Below are 21,839 nucleotides of genomic sequence, written 5' to 3'. Positions count from 1 at the left end.
TGCTCTCCTCACCTCAGAAGACTCGACGCTGCGTCCCAAATCGCATACTATCCGCCCTAAACAGTCTTAGAAAACAGAATTAGTACATCCCAAATCGTAGTATGCTGGTTCCAAAGATACGGCTAATATTGCCCACAACCCATCGCGCGTTGGTCGAGGATTCGGTTAGAACTACAAACACGAGTGAAAAGGTGCTAAAAAACTACAAACATGGAGAATGCGCGAGTCTGGCGATTAATTATCAGTATCAAACCTGACAAATGTATTTATTCAGTGTTGTCTACATTATATTGCATCTGCAGCAGCATTGTGAACCTTTGTAAAGATACGTTTAGCCATTAACTTTTAAATGAAAATGTTCATAAACAATGGTAATAAACTCAAGATACATTTTCCTCCCTCAGCACTGGGTCATTGTTCATTCAAATGCTAATTGCTAATGAGGCAGGAATGAGTCACATTAAATCCTAATTCTAACATGGAGACAGTAATAATTTCCGTTTATTTTGTAGAAACTGTTGAATTGTTCTGACTTCATGAAGCCTTGTGGTGTAAATGAAACATCAAACTGACTAGAACAAGAACACTTAACCAAATAGCAAAGGACGAAGAAAAAAATTGCCCTTAAACTTTAATAATAATAATAATAATAATAATTTGTTACATTTATATAGCACTTTTCTGGGTACTCAAAGCGCTTTACATGAAAGGGGGAATCTCCTCAACCACCACCAATGTGCAGCTCCACCTGGATGATGCGACAGCAGCCATTTTGTGCCAGAACGCCCACCACACACACACACACACACACACGTGATGCAAGAGTAGTTTGACTTCTAACATTATTCTCTCAACAGACATTTACATCGATAGTCTGGCGTTATAATTTATTTGCTTTTGGTGTACTGTGGAGTGGGTAAAACTGTTTTTAATGGCAGGCTAGCAGTTACCGTTGACTGATGCTAGCCTAGCACCGGCGAACTAAGCAACTGGAAGGACTGGAAGAACATTTTGAAAACTGTCTCCACTGATAAATAACACCCAGGCTAACTTGGAAATGAGGTCCGATGTCCAAAATCCTGAACCACCCCTTTAAGAATGTTACTTTAAAAGAAGGTTGTTCTTTACTCAAATTAGTTTCCTGCTTCTTTTTTAAACTGGCATTGTAGACGATGAATATTGTTGCCTCTATTGTAAGTTGTTGTGAATAAAAGCATCAGCTAAATGTAATCTTATTTAGATTCATAACATTTCTGTAGATATGCAGCAAACACATCATATCAATCAATAGCCTATTGTTAACAGGACTTAACGCGGACACAAACAGTTTTATTACTTTTAAACCAGGAACACCAGCAACCTTCAGTTGTCATTGTTGTGTCTCTATGAATAAAGGGATGTGTCATGGAGAACGGGGCATGACGACACACACCGACCATCAACTTCTCCTCCATGTCGATGGTGTTCAGGAGCATGGGTACGTGGCGATGCCTCAATCGAAGAGTCGTCTCGCGGGTGTGAGGGCATCGACTCTAAAAACTGCCTACGAAGCCGCATAAGAACACCTAGCGCTTATGCGCCAGCAGGGCAGGCTAATGCTTCACCGCAGCCAGTGGCAGTGCTTCACGCTCTCCAGGCTGACCCGCTGAAAGCCCTGATCAGGCTCAGGCTCTCTCTCCTCATCTGGTCCTCGGCACCACCACGCAGAAAGAGTTTCTTCTGCTGCATCTATTTGATCAGAAATACAGTAAAACAGTGAAATATTATTCCAAAGTAAATCAGCTGTTGTCAATGTGAATATATAGTAAAGTGTCCTGTGCTCAAAGCTGAATGTTCAGCATCATTACTCCAGTCTTCAGTGTCACATGATCCTTCAGAAATCACTCTAATATGATGATTTACTGTCTAACACTCGATGGCTGCTCTGTTAAGTCTTCGTCGTCGGTTAGGAACCTGGGTGTGCTCTTTGATACCAATCTTTCATTTGAAAGTCACGTGTCTAGTATCTGTAAAACTGCATTTTTCCATCTTAAAAATATATCTAAATTATGCCATATGCTCTCATTGACAAATGCGGAACAATTAGTTCATGCGTTCATGACCTCAAAGCTAGATTATTGTAATGCTCTACTGGGTGGTTGCCCTGCATGCTTAATAAACAAACTACAGCTGTTCCAAAACGCAGCAGCTCGAGTTCTTACCAGAACCAGGAAGTATGACCATATTAGCCCGGTTCTGTCAAAACTGCACTGGCTCCCTATTAAACATTGTATAAATTTTAAAATATTGCTGATCACTTACAAAGCACTAAATGGTTTAGCTCCGCAGTACTTGAGCGAGCTCTTAACGCATTATAGTCCGTCACGTCTATTGCGATCTCAAAATTCCGGCCAGTTACTAATACCTAGAATATCAAAATCGACTGCTGGCGGTAGATCCTTCTCCTATTTAGCACCAAAACTCTGGAACAGTCTTCCTACCATTGTCCGGGAAGCAGACACACTCTGTCAGTTCAAAGCCAGATTAAAGACACATCTCTTTGACCTAGCTTTCACATAATACATTATAGACTTCTATAATTCAATGTTAGGCTGCATATATTAGGTCAGCCGGAACCGGGAACACTTCCCAAAAATCCTGATGTACTCGTTACATAAGAAGAATGGCATCTACGCTAATTTTAGTGTCTGTGTTTATCCCGAGGTTTTCCTGCAGCCTGCCGGATCCAGGCCGTTTCCAGATCTGACGAAGGACCTTCACCTGGACCGATGACAACGCAGTGCTGAAGTGCCAACTAGTCTCTCCCTATGGAGGATCCCTCTACCACTATACAGATAAGGCGTTGTCGGGAAAATTCGTTTTGCGTTCCTACCCCAAAGCAACAAAATAAAATAAAATTCTTTATCAAAATTTATAAGGAAAGACAAGTACTTGTTTAGGCTTGGCTTGTAGGGAATTCCAAACCTGCGTATATTCAAACGCACATAACTATAGAACCCATTCTAAATGCGCATGTGAACGCCATCAGCGTTTCTCACAGGTTCGCGTTTTAAGTCTGTGTAGAGAGAATGGTGTCGTCTTAGCGGCCCCTAATTTAATAACAAATGATCGTTGCGACGGAAGCAAATCAATCAAAACTAACTTTAGATGGAAATAACTTAATTAAAGAACCGCTATAAAGCCAAAACAATCTCTGTTACCTTAAATGATATGCTTATCTCTGTAAAGCTGCTTTGAAGCAATCTACATTGTTAAAAGCGCTATATAAATGAAGATGACATGATTTGATGATCGAGAAACATTTATGATTATTATCAGTGTTGATATCAAATTTTATATTTCAGGAGTCTTTGATGAATAGAAAGTTCTAAAGAACAGCATGCATTCTGAAACAAAGTATTTTGTGACATTATAAATGTATTTACTGTCACTTTTTATCAATTTAATGCATCCGTGATGAATAAAAGTATTCATTTATTTTATTTAAGATAAAAAACAGTGTTCCCAAACACAAAAAAGAATCTAAAAAAAATCGAATGAAAATCATTGTCATGATATTAAAATATCACAAAATCGAAACTGAAGTCCTGAATACAGGTTTCAGTTTCTTTATTTTTCCTTCTTCGTGCCTCCGCGTTTGGCACAGATGTCTCTGGCGGCGACGGTGGCAGTGGAGAGACACCTGTAGGTGAACCTGGCGGACACTGGGGAGAAAGAGAAGGGCTTCGATGCCCTGGTCTCGCCATCTGAACTTTTCAGCACCTCCTTAGAGGCCGTGTTGGGAAAGTTCAGAGAGGCGAGGGTTCGCTTAAATCATGTGTGCCGCGCGATCCGAGTCTGCGCCCAGCATCTGGAACCCATACGTAGGGCCGGCGCCAGACTTGGCAGCGAGTTCACCCTTTCAGGCTGTAACAGCATGTCTCTTTTACATCAAGGCTTCTGCTCTTCAAGTCACAGGTTGAGCTTTCATTTCACCACTGTGAAAGATTATAGGAGTAATCCTCACTCTCATATAGAAGGGGAAATAAGGGGATATTTATAAGACTTTTCAAATATAAAAAATAAAGGGGGGCAATTTGACTGTGGCCCTGAAGCTCCCATTGGTTAGGGAAGGTTATCGTGACGCCCTGACCATGAGCCTCCTCTAAGCTAGAGTCGGGTTATGAGCTTCTAAAATATGGTCGGTAGCAGTAACGAAACTCATCACCTGTAGAGAGTAGTTTGGCCTCCTCTTCATTAGGAAGTTATTTTTCTTGCCGTCGTTCATCTGAGCTCCAGATAATTGATAAGGCAAGCGATCAAGAGTCAAGTCAGCTTCATTTATACAGGGCTTTTAACAATGTAGATGGTTTTAAAGCAGCTTTTCAGAGATAGTAGGAAATTACAGTAACAGAGATTGTTTAGTCTTTACAGCAGCTCTAGAATAAAGTTATTGTCCAGCTAAAGTTAGTTTTTGATTAATTCACTTTGGTCGCAACGATCATTAGTTATTAACTTAGGGGCCACTAACACAACACCGTTTTAACAGGAAATTCTAAACAGACTTTAAACGCGAAACCTGTGAGAACGCTGATGGCGTGCACATGCGTATCACAAGTTCAGTCTATTGGTTTGCGCATATGAATTTATGTGTGCAGGTTTGTAATTCCCTACAAACCAAGCCTTCAAAAACTACTTGTCTGGCCTTAACATTTTTGATACAGAATTTTATCACTTCGGGGTAGATATGTGAACTGAATTTTCACGAAAACACTTTATCTGTAGAGTGGTAAAGGGATCCTCCATAGGGAGAGACTAGTTGGCACTTCAGCACCCCGCTATGACATTGGGTCCAGGCGAAGAGATAAAAACCTTGGGATAAACAAAAACACTAAAATTAGCCTAGATGCCATTCTTCTTATGATGTAACGAGTACATCAGGATTTATGGGAAGTGTTCCCGGTTCCAGCTGACCTAATCTATGAAGCCTAACATTGAATTATAGAAGTCTATAATGCATTATGTGAATGCTCAAAGAGATGTGTTTTTAGTCTAGCTTTGAACTGACAGAGTGTGTCTGCTTCCCGGACAATGTTAGGAAGACTGTTCCAGAGTTTTGGTGCTAAATAGGAGAAGGATCTACCGCCAACAGTCGATTTTGATATTCTAGGTATTATCAACTGGCTGGAATTTTGAGATCGCAATAGACGTGAAGGACTATAATGCGTTAAGAGCTCGCTCAAGTACTGTGGAGCTAAACCATTTAGTGCTTTGTAAGTAATCAGCAATATTTTAAAATTTATACGATGTTTAATAGGGAGCCAATGCAGTGTTGACAGAACTGGGCTAATATGGTCATACTTCCTGGTTCTGGTAAGAACTCGAGCTGCTGCGTTTTGATCCAGCTGTAGTTTGTTTATTAAGCGTGCAGGGCAACCACCCAGTAGAGCATTACAATAATCTAGCCTTGAGGTCATGAACTAATTGTTCCGCATTTGTCATTGAGAGCATATGGTTTAATTCAGATATATTTTTAAGATGGAAAAATGCGTTTTTTGTCAATGAGAGTAACGAAATTTAGATATTTTAAGATGGAAAAATGCGGTTTTACAGATATTAGAAACGTGACTGTCAAATGAAAGATTGGTATCAAAGAGCACACCCAGGTTCCTAACCGACGACAAAGACTTAACAGAGCAGCCATCAAGTGTTAGACAGTAATCTAGGTTATTATTTGAGGAAGTTTTTTGTCCAATAATTAGAATCTCTGTTTTTTCAGAGTTAAGTAGTAGGAAATTACTAGTCATCCAATTTTTTATATCAGCTATGCATTCCGTTAATTTAGTGAATTGGTAAGTTTCGTTAGGTTTTGAAGAAATATAGAGCTGAGTATCGTTGGCATAACAGTGAAAGCTAATTCCATGTTTCCTAATGATATCTCGTAATGGTAGCATGTACAGAGTGAACAGCAGCGGTCCTAGTACTGAGCCTTGTGGTACGCCATACTGAACTTGTGATCGATGAGACATCTCTTCATTTACTGCTACAAACTGATAACGGTCAGATAAGTATGATTTAAACCATGCTAGTGCAATTCCACTAATGGCAACATAATTTTGTAGTCTATTTAAAAGGATGTTGTGGTCAATAGTATCAAATGCAGCACTAAGATCGAGTAACACTAATAGCGAGATACAACCACGATCGGATGAAAGGAGCAAATCATTTGTGACTCTAATGAGAGCCGTCTCGGTACTATGGTACGGTCTAAATCCTGACTGGAAATCCTCGCAGATATAATTTCTTTCTAAAAAGGAACACAGTTGTGAGGATACTGCCTTTTCTAATATCTTTGACAGAAAAGGTAGATTCGAAGATTCGAGATTCGGTAGACACTGTAGGATCAATTTTTTTTAATTTTTTTTTTAACAAGCGGTTTAATCATAGCCAGCTTAAAAGTTTTTGGTACAAAAGAGAAGAGACAAAGAGGAATTAATGATATTAAGAAGAAGATCTATGACCTCTGGAAGCATCTCTTTCATTAGCTTATGTTGGAGAATTTTCCCTTGATTCATGTCTAAGTATGATGCAATGAAAATGACAAGCATGAAAAAATAGGTCTGAAAAGGATGAGAGAATGGAAAAGTACCCAGTATGCATACAAAATGCAAAGTGTCAAAATACTGTATGAAACAAAGCACCGTTATGTGAGGTTTGACCAATTGAGAAGACGTTTAACTGTGTCAAGGTCACCAGACGTGACAGAGGGGAAGAGATAGATTTGAGGGTGCCCATTGGGCATCGAGCGATAAGAAAAAGTATAAGACATGATCACTGGGCATTGTAACCTCAGATGTCCGGATGACCAGCTGGCTTCTCCTTTATTGTTTGTACAATAAAGTAAATTCTTCTGACCTGGAACCTCGACTCTGAGAAACTTCTTTGAGACCTGAACCAAAAAGAACTTTGAATTTGCCACAACACTTAGTCAGTATAGGATCTAACATACATGTTGTCGGTTTAGATGATTTAATGAGTTTAGCGAATTCTTCCTATCCTATAGCAACGAATGAATCAAATTTTTCCTCAGGGAGACTACAATGCACTGCCTGATGCAATACTGTAGAAGACAGTTGCATAGTTATAATTTTGTCCCTGATATTATCAATCCTATAAGTGAAGAAGCTCATAAAGTCATTACTGCTGTGTTGCTTGGAAATTTCTGGGCTTGAAGCTTTCTTTTTCGTTAGTTTAGCCACTGTTTCAAATAAATACCTAGGATTATGTTTATTTTCTTCTAATGGGTTGAAAAATAAGCAGATCTAGCACTCATCCTCATCTTCTACTCATCCTTCTTCTTCCTGCAAACACGGCGAGTGGAGTTTAGACTAAAAAGCTCTATTTTTGTCATTAGACTACATGACCTTCTCCCATTCCTCCTCTGGATCATCCAGATGGTCATTGGCAAACTTCAAACGGCACTGGACATGTGCTGGCTTGAGCAGGGGGACATTGCGTGCGCTGCAGGATTTTAATCCATGATGGTGTAGTGTGTTACTAATGGTTGATACGGTGGTCCCAGCTCTCTTCAGGTCATTGAAGTGTAGTTCTGGGCTGATCCCTCACCTTCCTCGTGATCATTGATGCCCCACGAGGTGAGATCTTGCATGGTGCCCCAGACCGAGGGAGATTGACCGACATCTTGAACTTCTTCCATTTTCTAATAATTGCGTCAACAGTTGTTGCCTTCTCACCAATCTGCTTGTCTATTGTCCTGTAGCCCATCCCAGCCTTGTGCAGGTCTACAATTTTAACCCTGATGTCCTTACACAGTTCTCTGGTCTTGGCCATTTTGGAGAGGTTGGAGTCTGTTTGGGAGTGTGTGGACAGGTGCCTTTTATACAGGTAATGAGTTCAAACAGGTGCAGTCAATACAGGTAATGAGTGAAGAACAGGAGGGCTTCTTAAAGAAAAACTAACAGGTCTGTGAGAGCCGGAATTCTTACTGGTTGGTAGTTAAACACTACTGTCATGCAATAAAATGCAAACTAATTATTTAAAAATCATAAAATGTGATTATCTGGATTTTTGTTTTAGATTCTGTCTCTCGCAGTTGAAGTGTACCTATGATAAAAATCACAGACCTCTACATGCTTTGAAAGTAGGAAAACCTGCAAAATCAGCAGTGTATCAAATACTTGTTCTCCCCACTGTACATACATACATAGACCTATATATGATCCGAATTAGCCTAACTAGCTACTTGAGTATTTTTTTTTTCGCATCATTTACACATCCAGTTCGCACAAAAGAGGCAAATTGAGTGTCTGGTGCAAGTGATTTTATCTGGTGCTTCTTGTGCATTCACGCATCTGATGCCCGAGCTGAAAAATCAGATATTCCGGCCAGTTGATAATACCTAGAATATCAAAATCGACTGCTGGCGGTAGATCCTTTTCCTATTTAGCACCAAAACTCTGGAACAGTCTTCCTAAAATTGTCCGGGAAGCAGACAGTCAGTTCAAAGCTAGGCTAAAAACACATCTCTTTGAGCATTCACATAACACATTATAGACTTCTATAATTCAATGTTAGGCTGCATAGATTAGATCAGCTGGAACCGGGAACGCTTCCCATAAATCCTGATGGACTCGTTACATCATAAGAAGAATGGCGTCTATGCTAATATTAGTCTCTCTGTTTATACCGAGGTTTACCGCAGTCCGCCGGATCCAGGCTGTATCCAGATCTGATGAAGGACCTCAGCCTGGACGCGATGACAATGCAGTGCTGAAGTGTCAACTAGTCTCTCCTCTGTGAAGGCCTCCCCTCTGTGGGGGGATTTTAGGTGATGACTTGAGGGTGAGTAAATAATGGGATATTTTTCTTTTTTGGGTGAACTAACCCTTTAAAATGCTTTCTCAATGGATCTGCCAGCTCTGTGTAGTAATGTTGTTGCGTGATCGAGTTCGGCCCACGAGTAAACCACTGTCTAGTATTGCTCCGAGCTGATAAACTGTTTGCGCTGTGCAGCTCAGACGAGTAGCGTGGTTTCATTCTGCTTTCGTCTGCAGTGTGATGTTTCTCGTATGCGGCAGAATAAAAAGGTCACAAAATTTGACCATTTACTCGCAGTCTAGAGCCATGTATAGTGCTGTATTTCTGCTTTACATGAGCGCCACCTACTGTCAGAGCATTGTTGCATTGATCTGAACTGACAAATTAGACATTCCTGTTGGTTGAACATAAGTTAAAGGTACAATATGTAACTTTTTTGCTTTAAAAATAGCAAAAATCACTATATCTATGTTATATATTTTTATATAACATACATTTTATATTATTTTGTGTACTTGCATTATCCCGACTGTTTCCAACAACTTTCAAACCAGGAGAAATTTGTAATTTAATTCGAAGACACGTCCCGTTTCTTTATTTACGTTTTGTCGTCGTCAATGGCATCATATCCGCGTTCTCCCTGGTTTCCGCTCGTGCTGCCATAGCAACCAGAGCCCTCTGATAGTAACCAAGGCAATAGACGTGGACAACTGTGTAGTTCGCAATGTCTATCTGCACGCTGTTGTTGTTTCGTTCAAACATTATGGACCATGGCAAGCAGACTTTGGATAAAAAAGGAGAACTAAAACGAGAATCAATATCAGCGCGGTGTTTTCGAGATGCCGAGAGCTCCCATAGACAGTATATAAACGAGAGCTCCACGTCCGAGACTTCGACCGCTCCTACATGTACTTTATTAAACAGGTGAGCACATTTACATAAAATTAATCAATGTTATACAGTTCAACAATGATAAAATGTTAGAATATGATCTGTATGTTATTCTAATGTTGATCTAGCTCACTGCTAGTCTCATACAGACAAGCTAACACATAAATTTCAACACATTCAGAAGCAGTTTAGTGTGATAGTGTAATGTTAGACCAAGTGAAACAGCGCTGCATTACCTCACAAGTTTAATTTGCCTAATAAACTGACCTGTGAGTAGTAATTCTGCACTCGTGTAGTTCAGTAGAATGAAATGTCCATATTCCTTTTATATCCGCGGGACTCGCGTCGCGTGTGGAGCTGATAGCTGTCTCTTAGCAATCCCGAACTGCTTCATATCACAGTCATGATAAAAACATCGATGTTTTCAGTCATCCATAAACATTATTAGATCGGTCGGCTTGACGTTGACGACAAGATCCATAATTCTTAGCAAACGTTGCGCCATCAAACCACGCCTTTGTTATTGTAAGAGGTTAGCGACCCCTAGCGGCGAAAAAATTACATACTGTACATTTAAAAGACATCAATCAATCAACAAAGTGACAACAATCTCTCTGCTGTGGATCCTCTCATGTGATCTCAGTTGTCCTGACTGACTGAATCTCTTGTCACAGTGTGAACACTTGTAAGGTTTTTCTCCTGTGTGAATTCTCTGGTGCTGTTTTAAATTGTCTGCTGTAGTAAAAGTCTTCTCACACTCAAAGCACATGTACTCTCTCACACCAGTGTGAGTTTTCTGATGTGTGTGTAAATTAGGCAGCTGTGAAAAACTCTTTCCACACACAGAACATGAATGCGGCTTCTCCTTCGTATGAACTGTCAGGTGTGTCTTCAGCTCTGATGCCCAGAGAAATGTTTTGCCGCATTGATCACATGAGAACGGCTTCTCTCCGGTGTGGATCCTCATGTGTTTTTTAAGATATTGTTTGCATGAGAATCTCTTTTCACACTGATCACACATGAATGGCTTCTCTCCAGTGTGAATCATCATATGAACATCAAGTTTCTGTTTGATTGTGAAACTCTTCCCACATAAATCACACATGTGCGGCTTCTCTCCAGTGTGGATCCTCTCATGTGTTTTCAGAGATGATGACCGACTGAATCTCTTGTCACAGTGTGAACACTTGTAAGGTTTTTCTCCAGTGTGGATCCTCTCATGTGATCTCAGATATGATGAGTCACTGAATCTCTTGTCACAGTGTGAACACTTGTAAGGTTTTTCTCCAGTGTGGATCCTCTCATGTGTTTTCAGATCTGCTGACCGACTGAATCTCTTGTCACAGTGTGAACACTTGTAAGGTTTTTCTCCAGTGTGAATTCTCTGGTGCTGTTTTAAAATGTCCGCTGTAATAAAAGTCTTCTCACACTCAAAGCACATGTACTCTCTCACACCAGTGTGAGTTTTCTGATGTGTATGTAAATATTGCAGCCGTGAAAAACCCTTTCCACACACAGAACATGAATGCGGCTTCTCCTTCGTATGAACTGTCAGGTGTTTCTTCAGGTGTGATGACCCATGAAATGTTTTGCCGCATTGATCACATGAGAACGGCTTCTCTCCGGTGTGGATCCTCATGTGAACATTAAGGGTTGATGATTGACTGAAACTCTTTCCACACTGATCACATGTGAACGGCTTCTCTCCAGTGTGAATTCTCATGTGAACATCAAGACTATCTTTGTGTGCGAGACTCTTTCCACACTGAGTGCAGGTTAAAGATTTCTTGGCTCTTTTCTTTAAAAAATTAATTTTAGTCTTTGAGCGACTCAAAGGTTTTCCTCCAGGTTGGACATGATGTTCCTCCTCCACTTCACTCAGTTCTTCACTCTCCTCCTTCACTTCACTCAGTTCTTCACTCTCCTCCTCCACTTCACTCAGTTCTTCACTCTCCTCCTCCACTTCACTCAGTTCTTCTCTCTCCTCCTTCAGTTCACTCAGTTCTTCACTCTCCTCCTTCACTTCTATCAGTTCTTCACTCTCCTCCTTCACTTCACTCAGTTCTTCACTCTCCTCCTTCACTTCACTCAGTTCTTCACTCTCCTCCTTCACTTCACTCAGTTCTTCACTCTCTTCCATCCGGTCTGAAATCAAAGAGAAAATTATTAATTAAATTTTGAGTACATCAAAATAATCAAAAGAGAGAAATATAAAGTGTAAAGACATGAAAGTGAGCCCTGATGTAATAGTAGAAAGTAGACAACTGTTATAAAATATTATGATAATTTGATGCCTTTTTATAAATAGATTATATGTCCTTGAAACTTTCCATGAATGAGGAAAATTTATCATCCAATTATTATCTTTAAAACATTATAGGCACAAATCCCATGTTTCTTTAGCAAGAACTATTGAATATATTTGATCAATGACAATTATCTAACATGATATTAACATTAAAATATACAATACTGCCATATTTTGACACCAACTTTGAGATTGATATTTATTTGACTAAAACGAATTATTAAAGGCCGGTCACATTAGACTAGCCGTGACTTGCTCTGATTTGTAAGTCCTAGTTTGAGTACTGGTGAGGCCGAAGCCAAGAGACCCAGCATCTTCTGGAATCTCTTGAGGGGAACGCGGGCGCCCGCCCTGAAAGACGTTGCCAGGCACCGAATAGAAAGCGTGTGCGCTTCGGTGAGGCGCGCTCTCATGCGTACCGAGTCTATTTCTATACCCAGGAAGGAGATGTTCCGGCTGGGAGATAATTGTGCTTTTGGAGAAATTGATCCTGAGGTCCAGGCATTCTTAGTAGTTGAGGAGCCAGGCTCTGTGAGTTATTAATAGCTCCTCCGATTGGGCTATGATGAGCCAATCGTCGAGGTAGTTTAACACTCGCACTCCCCACTGTCTCAAGGGGAAGAGCGCCATGTCCATACACTTCTTGAAGGTACGGGGCGCTAGAGACAGGCCGAATGGTAGTACTGTGTACTGATAAGCCTGCTCTTCGAATGCAAACCTCAGGAATGGTCTGTGATGGGGCACTATCTGGATGTGAAAATAGGCATCTTTCAGATCCACTGAGAAAAAACAATCTCCCGGGCCAATATACGTGAGAATTTGTTTGGTCGTCGCAGTCCGAAGCCGCGAGGGAAAGGCTTTCATCCTTTTCCTCTTCTTCCTCGTCCGAAGCCCCGGACGACACGAGGTCCGCCGCTCGCAGAGAGGGGCGCTGGATGGCCTGTGTAAACAGGACTGGCGAGGGAGACCGCTGGAGAGAGAACGAGGCACGCGGGGACTGGGCCAGTGTGATCTTGCTCGTCTCACCTCGCTCAGGCTCCCTTTGTGAACGGCGCTTCTTGCGCGGCTCAAGGAAAGGGGCGAGGAGCAGATCGTCATCGGTGAAGCAGGCGAGTCGAGCCCGCAGAGTGGTAAGATCCGTCACGTCACATTCGTGAAGGTACGGGCCGCTAGAGACAGGCTGAATGGTAGTACTGTGTACTGATAGGCCTGCTCTTCGAATGCAAACCTCAGGAATGGTCTGTGATGGGGCACTATCTGAATGTGAAAATAGGCGTCTTTCAGATCCACTGAGAAAAACCAATCTCCCGGGCCAATATACGTGAGAATTTGTTTGGTCGTCGCAGTCCGAAGCCGCGAGGGAAAGGCTTTCATCCTTTTCCTCTTCTTCCTCGTCCGAAGCCCCGAACGACACGAGGTCCACCGCTCGCAGAGAGGGGTGCTGAACAGCCTGTGTAAACAGGACTGGCGAGGGAGACCGCTGGAGAGAGAACGAGGCACGCGGGGACTGGGCCAGTGTGATCTTGCTCGTCTCACCTCGCTCAGGCTCCCTTTGTGAACGGCGCTTCTTGTGCGGCTCAAAGAAAGGGGCGAGGAGCAGATCGTCATCGGTGAAGCAGGCGAGTTGAGCCCGCAGAGTGGTAAGATCCGTCACGTCACGTTTGTGAAGGTACGGGCCGCTAGAGACAGGCTGAATGGTAGTACTGTGTACTGATAGGCCTGCTCTTCGAATGCAAACCTCAGGAATGGTCTGTGATGGGGCACTATCTGGATGTGAAAATAGGCGTCTTTCAGATCCACTGAGAAAAACCAATCTCCCGGGCCAATATACACAAGAATTTGTTTGGTTGTCAACATCCTGAACGGACGTGTCTTAAGCGCTTTGTTCAAGTGTCTGAGATCTAGAATGGGTCTGAGACCTCCATCCTTTTTGGGGACGAGAAAGTAGCGACTGTAAAAGCCTGACTCGCTCTGTGACATCGGAACTGTTTCGACAGCTCTCTTTTTCAACAGTTTTGACACTTCGGTATGGAGAACGTGGGCCACGCCCTCTTCGACCGCTGTCTCGACCTTGGCTCAAAAGCGCGGAGGTTTTCGAGCAAACTGGAGCGAATAACCTCGTTTTATTATGTTCAATACCAATTTTGATATTTCAGGGATAGCCTCCCAGGAAACAAGCCCCACAGGAACAGTTTTCACATGTAGCGGTGCGTTCATAGAAGTGGGCACACAGTCTACATTTATTACCTTCTTATCCCTGATAGGGGAAAAGATGACACCGTGTTGGAAGTGTTTAAGTGTAGGGGCGCGCACATCATAATAGGCACCTGAACTACATTGGCAGCGTGAGCTGGCTAGAGACTGTATGCACATGTGTGGAGGTGAAGACATTGTGGTGGGCACACCTTCTACGTTTGTTAAATTCCCAGCCTGTGATGGCGAATTGGTTACTGTGGGGACAGTGCTTGTGTGTAGGCGTGCAAACTTTATAGCAGGCACATGACCTACATATGACACATGGAGAAAAGAGCTCTTTTCTTGCTTTGTGTCACCGTGAACAGCGTTTGTTTGCAGGTGAGCGTGCTTCACGGCAGACTCATTTGCTGCGGAGTTTACATTTCCAGCCACCTGAACAGAGGGAACTGGGGAACGTCTGAAGTATTTGAGAGAGATCGGTCCGACCTCGGCGGGACTCGAATTCTCTCTTTTTCTTCCTGTGGCTAGGACGGCTTACGAGGCTCGGGGTCCAACGCAATCCTGGGAGGGGGACCCCGCCTCTCAGGGAACGGAGTGCGCCTAGCAGAACGGGAGTGGCGATGGACTTCAGCCACTGGGCGGGGGCTGGGTGACCGGCAGCGCTGACTTGGGCTGCTGTTGAGGAGGCTTCCTTCTGGTCTAGCGGCTCAAAGACGAGTTGGAGCATTTCGGAAGGAAGTGGCACATCGCCTATGATGCTTTCTGCGCCTCTGTGTAGCACAGGCCAAAGAGACCGGAAGGGGAGATGAGGGAGTCCAGGAAAGCTGCCCTATCTGCCTCCTTCATATCCGTCAAGTTCAACCACAGGTGCTGCTCGAGCACCGTTAGGTTGGCCATGCTCCTCCCGATGGCCTGGGCTGTAGACTTCGTAGCCCGCAGAGCCAGGTCAGTGGCGCTACGCAGGTCTTTGAAAGCCTCAGATTCTTAGTCTTCCATCCCGCGGCGGTAGGTGGGCAAAGATGGGCGGATGGGTCACCTCATAGCCTTTATCTTTAGCGCCGTCAACATTGGAGAGGACTGAAGAGAAAGAAGGCTTGATGCGAGCCACGACGGGGAAGAAGGGGGCGGGTCTCTGCTAAGGGGTCTGTCGGCACCCTTGCAGGAACCACTCGTTGAGCCTGCATCATGAGGGTTTCTCGGGTGGAGACCAGGAGCTTATCCCGCTGAAAGGAGTTTTGACGGCGGCGAGTGCTTCTATTCCAGAGGTCAGCGAAGTGGAGAAGTCGCTGAAGGAGTAAAAATCTGAAGCACCTAGGCGAGGCACAGCAATATATAGCCTCTGACCACGCCCATACTGCTGGGCTCTGACGCAACAGGGCGCCCTGGCGTCAAAGCCGCCTCGCCATAGGTTTGTGCAGTTGCCGCAGCACAGCCAATGACCGCCCCTGATAACATATTTTTTGGTCATCCTTCAAAGATTCCTCTAAAACTAAAAATTAAGATGTAGGAAAACTCTTATTCAAACACTAAATTACCACAGTAAACAGTAGGATGATTATTGGCTATTTTCAAGTCAATTTTTTCACTTGTTTTACTTTGTAATGAATATTAAGACATCATGAATGATAATAATTAAAGTTAATGTCATCTACACCCTAAATTAAGCTTAGTGCCACCAGATACTCTCTGCACCCAGATGCTAGTCTGGAGCCTGTGGACTTAAAATAAAACTGCACATTGTAATATCTTTATGTTAAGTCTATTTATTATTAAAGAATTTGTCAGTTTGTCCGCTTGTCCGGGACAAGTGGATTTTTTGAAGGAACAAGTAATTTACGAAAATAGTTCCAAACAAAGATCACAGCAGAACCGTATCGCATCTCACAGCAACACTTAACTGTGTTTCATTACTGAATAATTCAGCGTTTTGAACGAATTGGCCGAGTCAAAGATTCAATGACCCATTCATAAACACTCAATGACTCACTCATTAAGACGGTCTCCTGCCACCTCCTACTGGTGGTTTACTTTCATGTTTAAAAGTAGCATTCTTTCCAACATTTCTTATTTGTATATTCAAAAATATTTAAATATATAGTATATTATTATAGTATCTTATTAGGCTATTCTAATTTAATCTATTGGATTAAATTTAAAAACTTTTGATCTGACTCAGCATGTACATGGACCCACACACAATCGTGGACACACTCTAGATTTACTTATCAGTAAGGGTCTAAACATTTCATCGATTGTTATTAAGGATGTAGCACTGTCTGATCATTTCTGTATTTTCTTTGATATATTGATCTCTCCTGCCACTGAAGCTAGATCTGTGTCTGTCAAGAAGAGATGCTTAAATGAGAACACCAGTGTACTATTTATGAAGGCTATATCCTTAACAGCAAGCATATCTGCTGACTCTGTTGATTTTCTCCTTGATTCCTTTAACTCAAAAGTTAAAACTGTAATTGATGATATTGCTCCTGTTAAAGTCAGGAAAAGAGTGGCAGACAAAAGCACCTTGGAGAAACTCAACAGCAGTGCAAAATATGAAAAGACAATGCAGAAAAGCAGAGCGCATGTGGCGGAAGACAAAACTTGTAGTCCATTATAACATCTACAAAGACAGCATCCATGCTTTTAATATGGAACTAGGCAAAGCTAGACAGACTTTCTTCTCAAATATTATAAACAGCAATTTAAACAACACACGCACACTTTTTGCTACTGTAGAGAGACTGACAAACCCCCCAAGCCAGATTCCCAGTGAAATGCTCTCAGACAGCAAGTGCAGTGAGTTTGCTTCTTTCTTCTCTGAGAAAATCAGTAATATCAGAAAGGTGATCAGCACACCCTTGAGTTGCACTGAGGTCAGACAGATCAAACCACCTGAGAAAGTAGTTACTATGTCTGATTTCAAAGAAATTGATGGCAAAATTTTGGAAGAAACTGTACAGCACCTTAAAACATCAACATGCGCTCTTGACACACTTCCCACATCATTTTTCAAAAGTGTGTTAAACAGTTTAGAAGCAGATCTCCTAGAAGTGGTAAATGTCTCACTTCGCTCTGGGAGTTTTCCAAACTCCCTGAAAACTGCAGTTGTCAAGCCCCTCCTGAAAAAGAACAATCTGGATAAGACCATATCAAGCAACTATAGGCCGATCTCAAATCTTCCTTTCATAGGCAAGATCATTGAAAAAGTTGTCTTCAATCAGCTGAACAAATTATTATGCTCGAATGGATACTTTGACAATTTTCAATCTGGTTTCCGACCGCACCACAGCACAGAGACAGCGCTCATAAAGATAATAAACGATATTCGCTTAAATACTGATACAGGCAAAATATCAGTGCTGGTACTACTCGACCTCAGGGCTGCATTTGACACTGTCGATCATAACATACTTCTGGACAGGCTGGAAAACTGGGTGGGGCTTTCTGGGATAGTCCTAAAATGGTTCAGGTCATACTTAGATGGGAGAGGTTATTATGTGAGTATAGGAGATCATAAGTCTGAGTGGACATCCATGACATGCGGAGTCCCTCAAGGCTCAATTCTTGCGCCACTTCTGTTCAACCTGTACATGCTCCCAATGAGCCAAATAATGAGAAAGAACCAGATTGCTTAGTTACCACAGCTATGCAGACGACACACAGATCTACTTAGCCCTATCGCCTAACGATTACAGCCCCATTAACTTCCTGTGCCAATGCATCGATGAAGTCAACAGTTGGATGTGTCAAAACTTTCTTCAGTTAAACAAAGACAAAACTGAAGTCATTGCGTTTGGAAACAAAGATGAAGTTCTCAAGGTGAACGCATACCTTCACTCTAGGGGTCAAACAACTCAAATTCAAGTCAGGAATCTCGGTGTGTCACTAGAGTCAGACCTTAGTTTCAGTAGTCATGTCAAAGCAATAACTAAATCAGCATACTATCATCTAAAAAATATTGCAAGAATTAGATGCTTTGTTTCCAGACAAGACTTAGAGAAACTTGTCCATGCTTTCATCACCAGCAGGGTGGATTATTGTAATGGACTCCTCACTGGCCTTCCCAAAAAGACCATAAGACAGTTGCAGCTAATACAGAACGCTGCCGCCAGGATTCTGAGCAGAACCAGAAAATATGAACACATCACACCAGTCCTCAGGTCTTTACACTGGCTCCCAGTTAAATTTAGGATTGATTTTAAAGTATTACTACTGGTATATAAATCATTCAATGGCCTAGGACCTCAATACATTGCAGATATGGTCACCAGGGGTGCCGCCAGAAATTCTGGGCCCTATGGAAACCAAAATTTCTGGGCCCCCTACATTGTTTACAGATAAAATTTAACCCAATAAACATGCCCTGTATACTTTAAAAAAAAGATACTTAGCACATTGCGTAGTTAAAATGTCTAAAGATGAGTACAAAGCCTACAAAAACAAGAAAAAAAAATGTATTTATACAAATTTGACTTATAAGTCAAACACACACGTAATAACCATATTATTTCTATTGGCCTATTTAGTTTTCATAATATAAAATATTAAAATATCTATTTTGTAAACTCCTTATAGCCAATGGTTACTACAGACACATGTTTTATTCGTTTTTTTATATTATTTTTTTCTGGGGCATTTTATTCATATTAAGAACGTCAAGTTTGACACAATCGATGCGTTTTTTCGTATCCGTCATTCTGTGGCTCTAAACTGTCAAAACACCATTCAAACCCTTGTTACGGATGCGAAAAACACAGAAAATCGAACCCGATCCGAATTTTTTTTTTTTTTTTTTTTTTGACGGACGAAAGTTTCGGAGGCAGTGTGCTAGTGTGATTGACCTAACGTGAGGTTGTATTTATTTTTTAATGTGCTAAAATATCGGACGCGAATTTCGCACGGGGGGAGAAGGAGGACGTGGGTGTGCAGCAGCCGCTGAATCTGTGTAGCTATTTTTTACAGTCTATGGTGTAGAGACATGATAACCCAGAGATGTTATTATTGTTGGATGTAAATCATAATTCAGTAATTATTTTACTAAGCTAGCTAGATAAAAGCAGGTCATGTAGCAACAAAAATAAGTAACTCTGAAAGTTTTGGAATACAGGAATAGGGCAAGATACATTTCTATTTGAAAAACTGTGTGACATACTGTCGACTTCGGCGTTCTCTGTCTTCTCTTTCCTTTTCTTTTTTGATGCCCTAACTTTTGATGTGACATGCCTGCGTGTGTCACTGTCTGCGCTGCATCATAGCAAGTGCAATAAGCAAGAGACGTTACACTAGCGATCGTAGCTCGGACAGAGCAGGTGGAATGAACCATTGTAAGGGGGAGGGGTGTGACTGAAACAGTAAATGCATTATTTGTTTTTTAAATATTAAATCTATGGTCAAAACGGACAAAATACACATTTAGTGCATGAGGGGCCCTAGCACATTTAATGTATGTATAAAAAAGAGAAAAGAAATAAGAAAAGAAAAAGGGGGTCTGCTCTTCTGGGCCCTAAATCAGCCTGGGCCCTTAGAATCGTCCTAACCTTCCACCCCTTTACGGCGCCCATGATGGTCACTGAATATAAACCCAACAGATCACTCAGATCATTAGGATCATATCAGCTAGAAATGCCAAGGGTTCACTCTAAGCATGGCGAGTCCGCTTTTAGCTATTATGCTGGAACCAGCTTCCAGAGGAGATCAGACGTGCTCCTACAGTAGTCACTTTCACATCCAGACTCAAAACACTTCTGTTTAACTATGCATTTAATGAATGAGCACTGTGCCAATGTCCGTCCGACTGTTTGTACTGTACTGTATTTTATTTTTTTATTCTTCTTAACTGTTTTAATTATTCTTATTTCTTGTTATTATTTTAATTTATTTTATGTAAAGCACTTTGAATTGCCATTGTGTATGAAATGTGCTATATAAATAAACTTGCCTTGCCTTGCCTATTGATCAAATTAAAAAATTTAAAAACTAAAGATGAAGCAAACATTTAAAGGAGAAGTTCACTTTTAAAATGAAAATTCTGTCATCATATACTCACCCTCATGTTGTTTGAAAGCTGTATGAATTTCTTTCTTCTGCTGAACAGAAAGGAAGATATTTAGAAGAATGTCAGTAACCAGACAGTTTTTGGGTCCCATTGACCTCCATAGTAGGAAAAATATATACTATAGAAGTCAATGGGACCCAAAAACTGCCTGGTTACTGATATTCTTCTAAATATCTTCCTTTCTGTTCAGCAGAAGAAAGAAATTCATACAGCTTTCAAATACAGCAACTTTTTTACTCGGACAAGAGAATGAGCCAAAGGACAAGCACATGAAAAGGCTTAATGTCGAGCTCTGCCATGTCATAGTTCTTCAGCCTCATGAATGAATGGAGAATAAACACCAACCTCTTTGTTCTTCAGGATCTTCAGTGTGTTTCATTCTGCAGGGTTCTGGATCACTCATGTTCTCACTGTCCTCTTTAATAAACTCAGTCTTTGCAGATTTCAGCTCTACCTGATGCTCTGATGCTCATCTTCACTTGTAGCTGATGGGAATTTAAAGCATTTATTGGGGAATTACTGTGGGAGGAGCTTCACTGATGATGTGACTGCAGTGGGAGGAGCTGATCTGCCAAAATAAAAAATATCATTTTTTTTCTCAAATATATATATATATATATATATATATATATATATATATATATATATATATATATATATATATTATAATACATGACACTTCTAAGCATTTATGTCTATCTATCTAGGCCTATTCATTAGACATCCATCTATTTGTATTGCTAATCCTAACATTATTCTGCTTCTTCATTAAAATACAGGTATCTAGAAATATAGAAAATAATATAAATAATTTAAATTCGTCCAAATATAAATAATGGTAAGAAAAACAGTTAAAATCATAAACACAATAATAAATGTATATAGTAGCCAGCAAATCCCCTCAGTCTGCTGACACCAATGAAATGAGCTTTAAGTGGCAATTTACAGGAGATCTGAAGACATCAGCATAATAAATGAGGTGAAAACAGGAACTATTGTCATGAAATAAAGAGTGTTTTCAGCAGATCTGTTAATATTGATGAGCCTCAGACTATCAACACTCATTCAACAAGCCATTCAGGATCATCAGCAGATCATCTCACTTTATTCTGAGTGTTTGCTGTTAGAAACACATTATTTGAGTCAGGATACATGACAAAAGCCTGTAAACTGTAATTTCTCACATGGATATGACATGGATAAAACATCAATAACACAAAAACAATCACTATGACACTCATCTTCATCAACCACTACAGAGAAATAATTACAGCAGCATAAAATAGCAACATGTCCACATTAAATATAGTTTGATTTTATGACATTAATCAAGTAGGCCTACTTAGATCATTAAAATAATGTGCTCAAACTGACAATGATCATAACACATTTAAAAATAAAGAGCATCACAAAGCAACATTGTTCAAGAGTAAAGCGCTATTCATTTATTTAAGAGTTGATTTAATGTCTCGCGTGGCTCATTATAGGCTCAACGTAAAGTAAGAGATCGATTCACATAATTCCCTTCATAGATCTCAAACTTTACCTCTTGACTCGACATTCAGTAACAGT

The 21,839-nt window shown here is 41.1% G+C and overlaps 2 protein-coding genes across 2 annotated transcripts in view; both read right to left on the bottom strand.

Annotated features, from left to right (window-relative positions):
- Positions 1-21,839, bottom strand: part of LOC311299321 (uncharacterized protein) — a gene marked incomplete at its 3' end in the record, with an annotated part of 76,289 nt that overhangs the window by 20,922 nt on the left and 33,528 nt on the right. The gene's annotated exons all lie outside the window — the stretch shown is intronic.
- LOC311297645 (uncharacterized protein) lies at positions 1,601-20,732 on the bottom strand (the record flags this gene model as incomplete). Its single annotated transcript, XM_084420032.1, has 3 exons — positions 20,613-20,732; positions 10,558-11,853; positions 1,601-1,728 (listed from the first exon to the last, which is right to left on the bottom strand). The coding sequence occupies exons 1-3, from the start codon at positions 20,668-20,670 to the stop codon at positions 1,601-1,603; spliced, it is 1,482 nt and encodes a 493-aa protein (XP_084276158.1). The 5' UTR covers positions 20,671-20,732.

Source organism: Rutilus rutilus (genome assembly GCF_951802725.1).
Source record: "Rutilus rutilus genome assembly, chromosome: 1".
Taxonomy (NCBI): domain Eukaryota; kingdom Metazoa; phylum Chordata; class Actinopteri; order Cypriniformes; family Leuciscidae; genus Rutilus; species Rutilus rutilus.
This window is presented reverse-complemented; position numbering and strand designations above follow the sequence as displayed.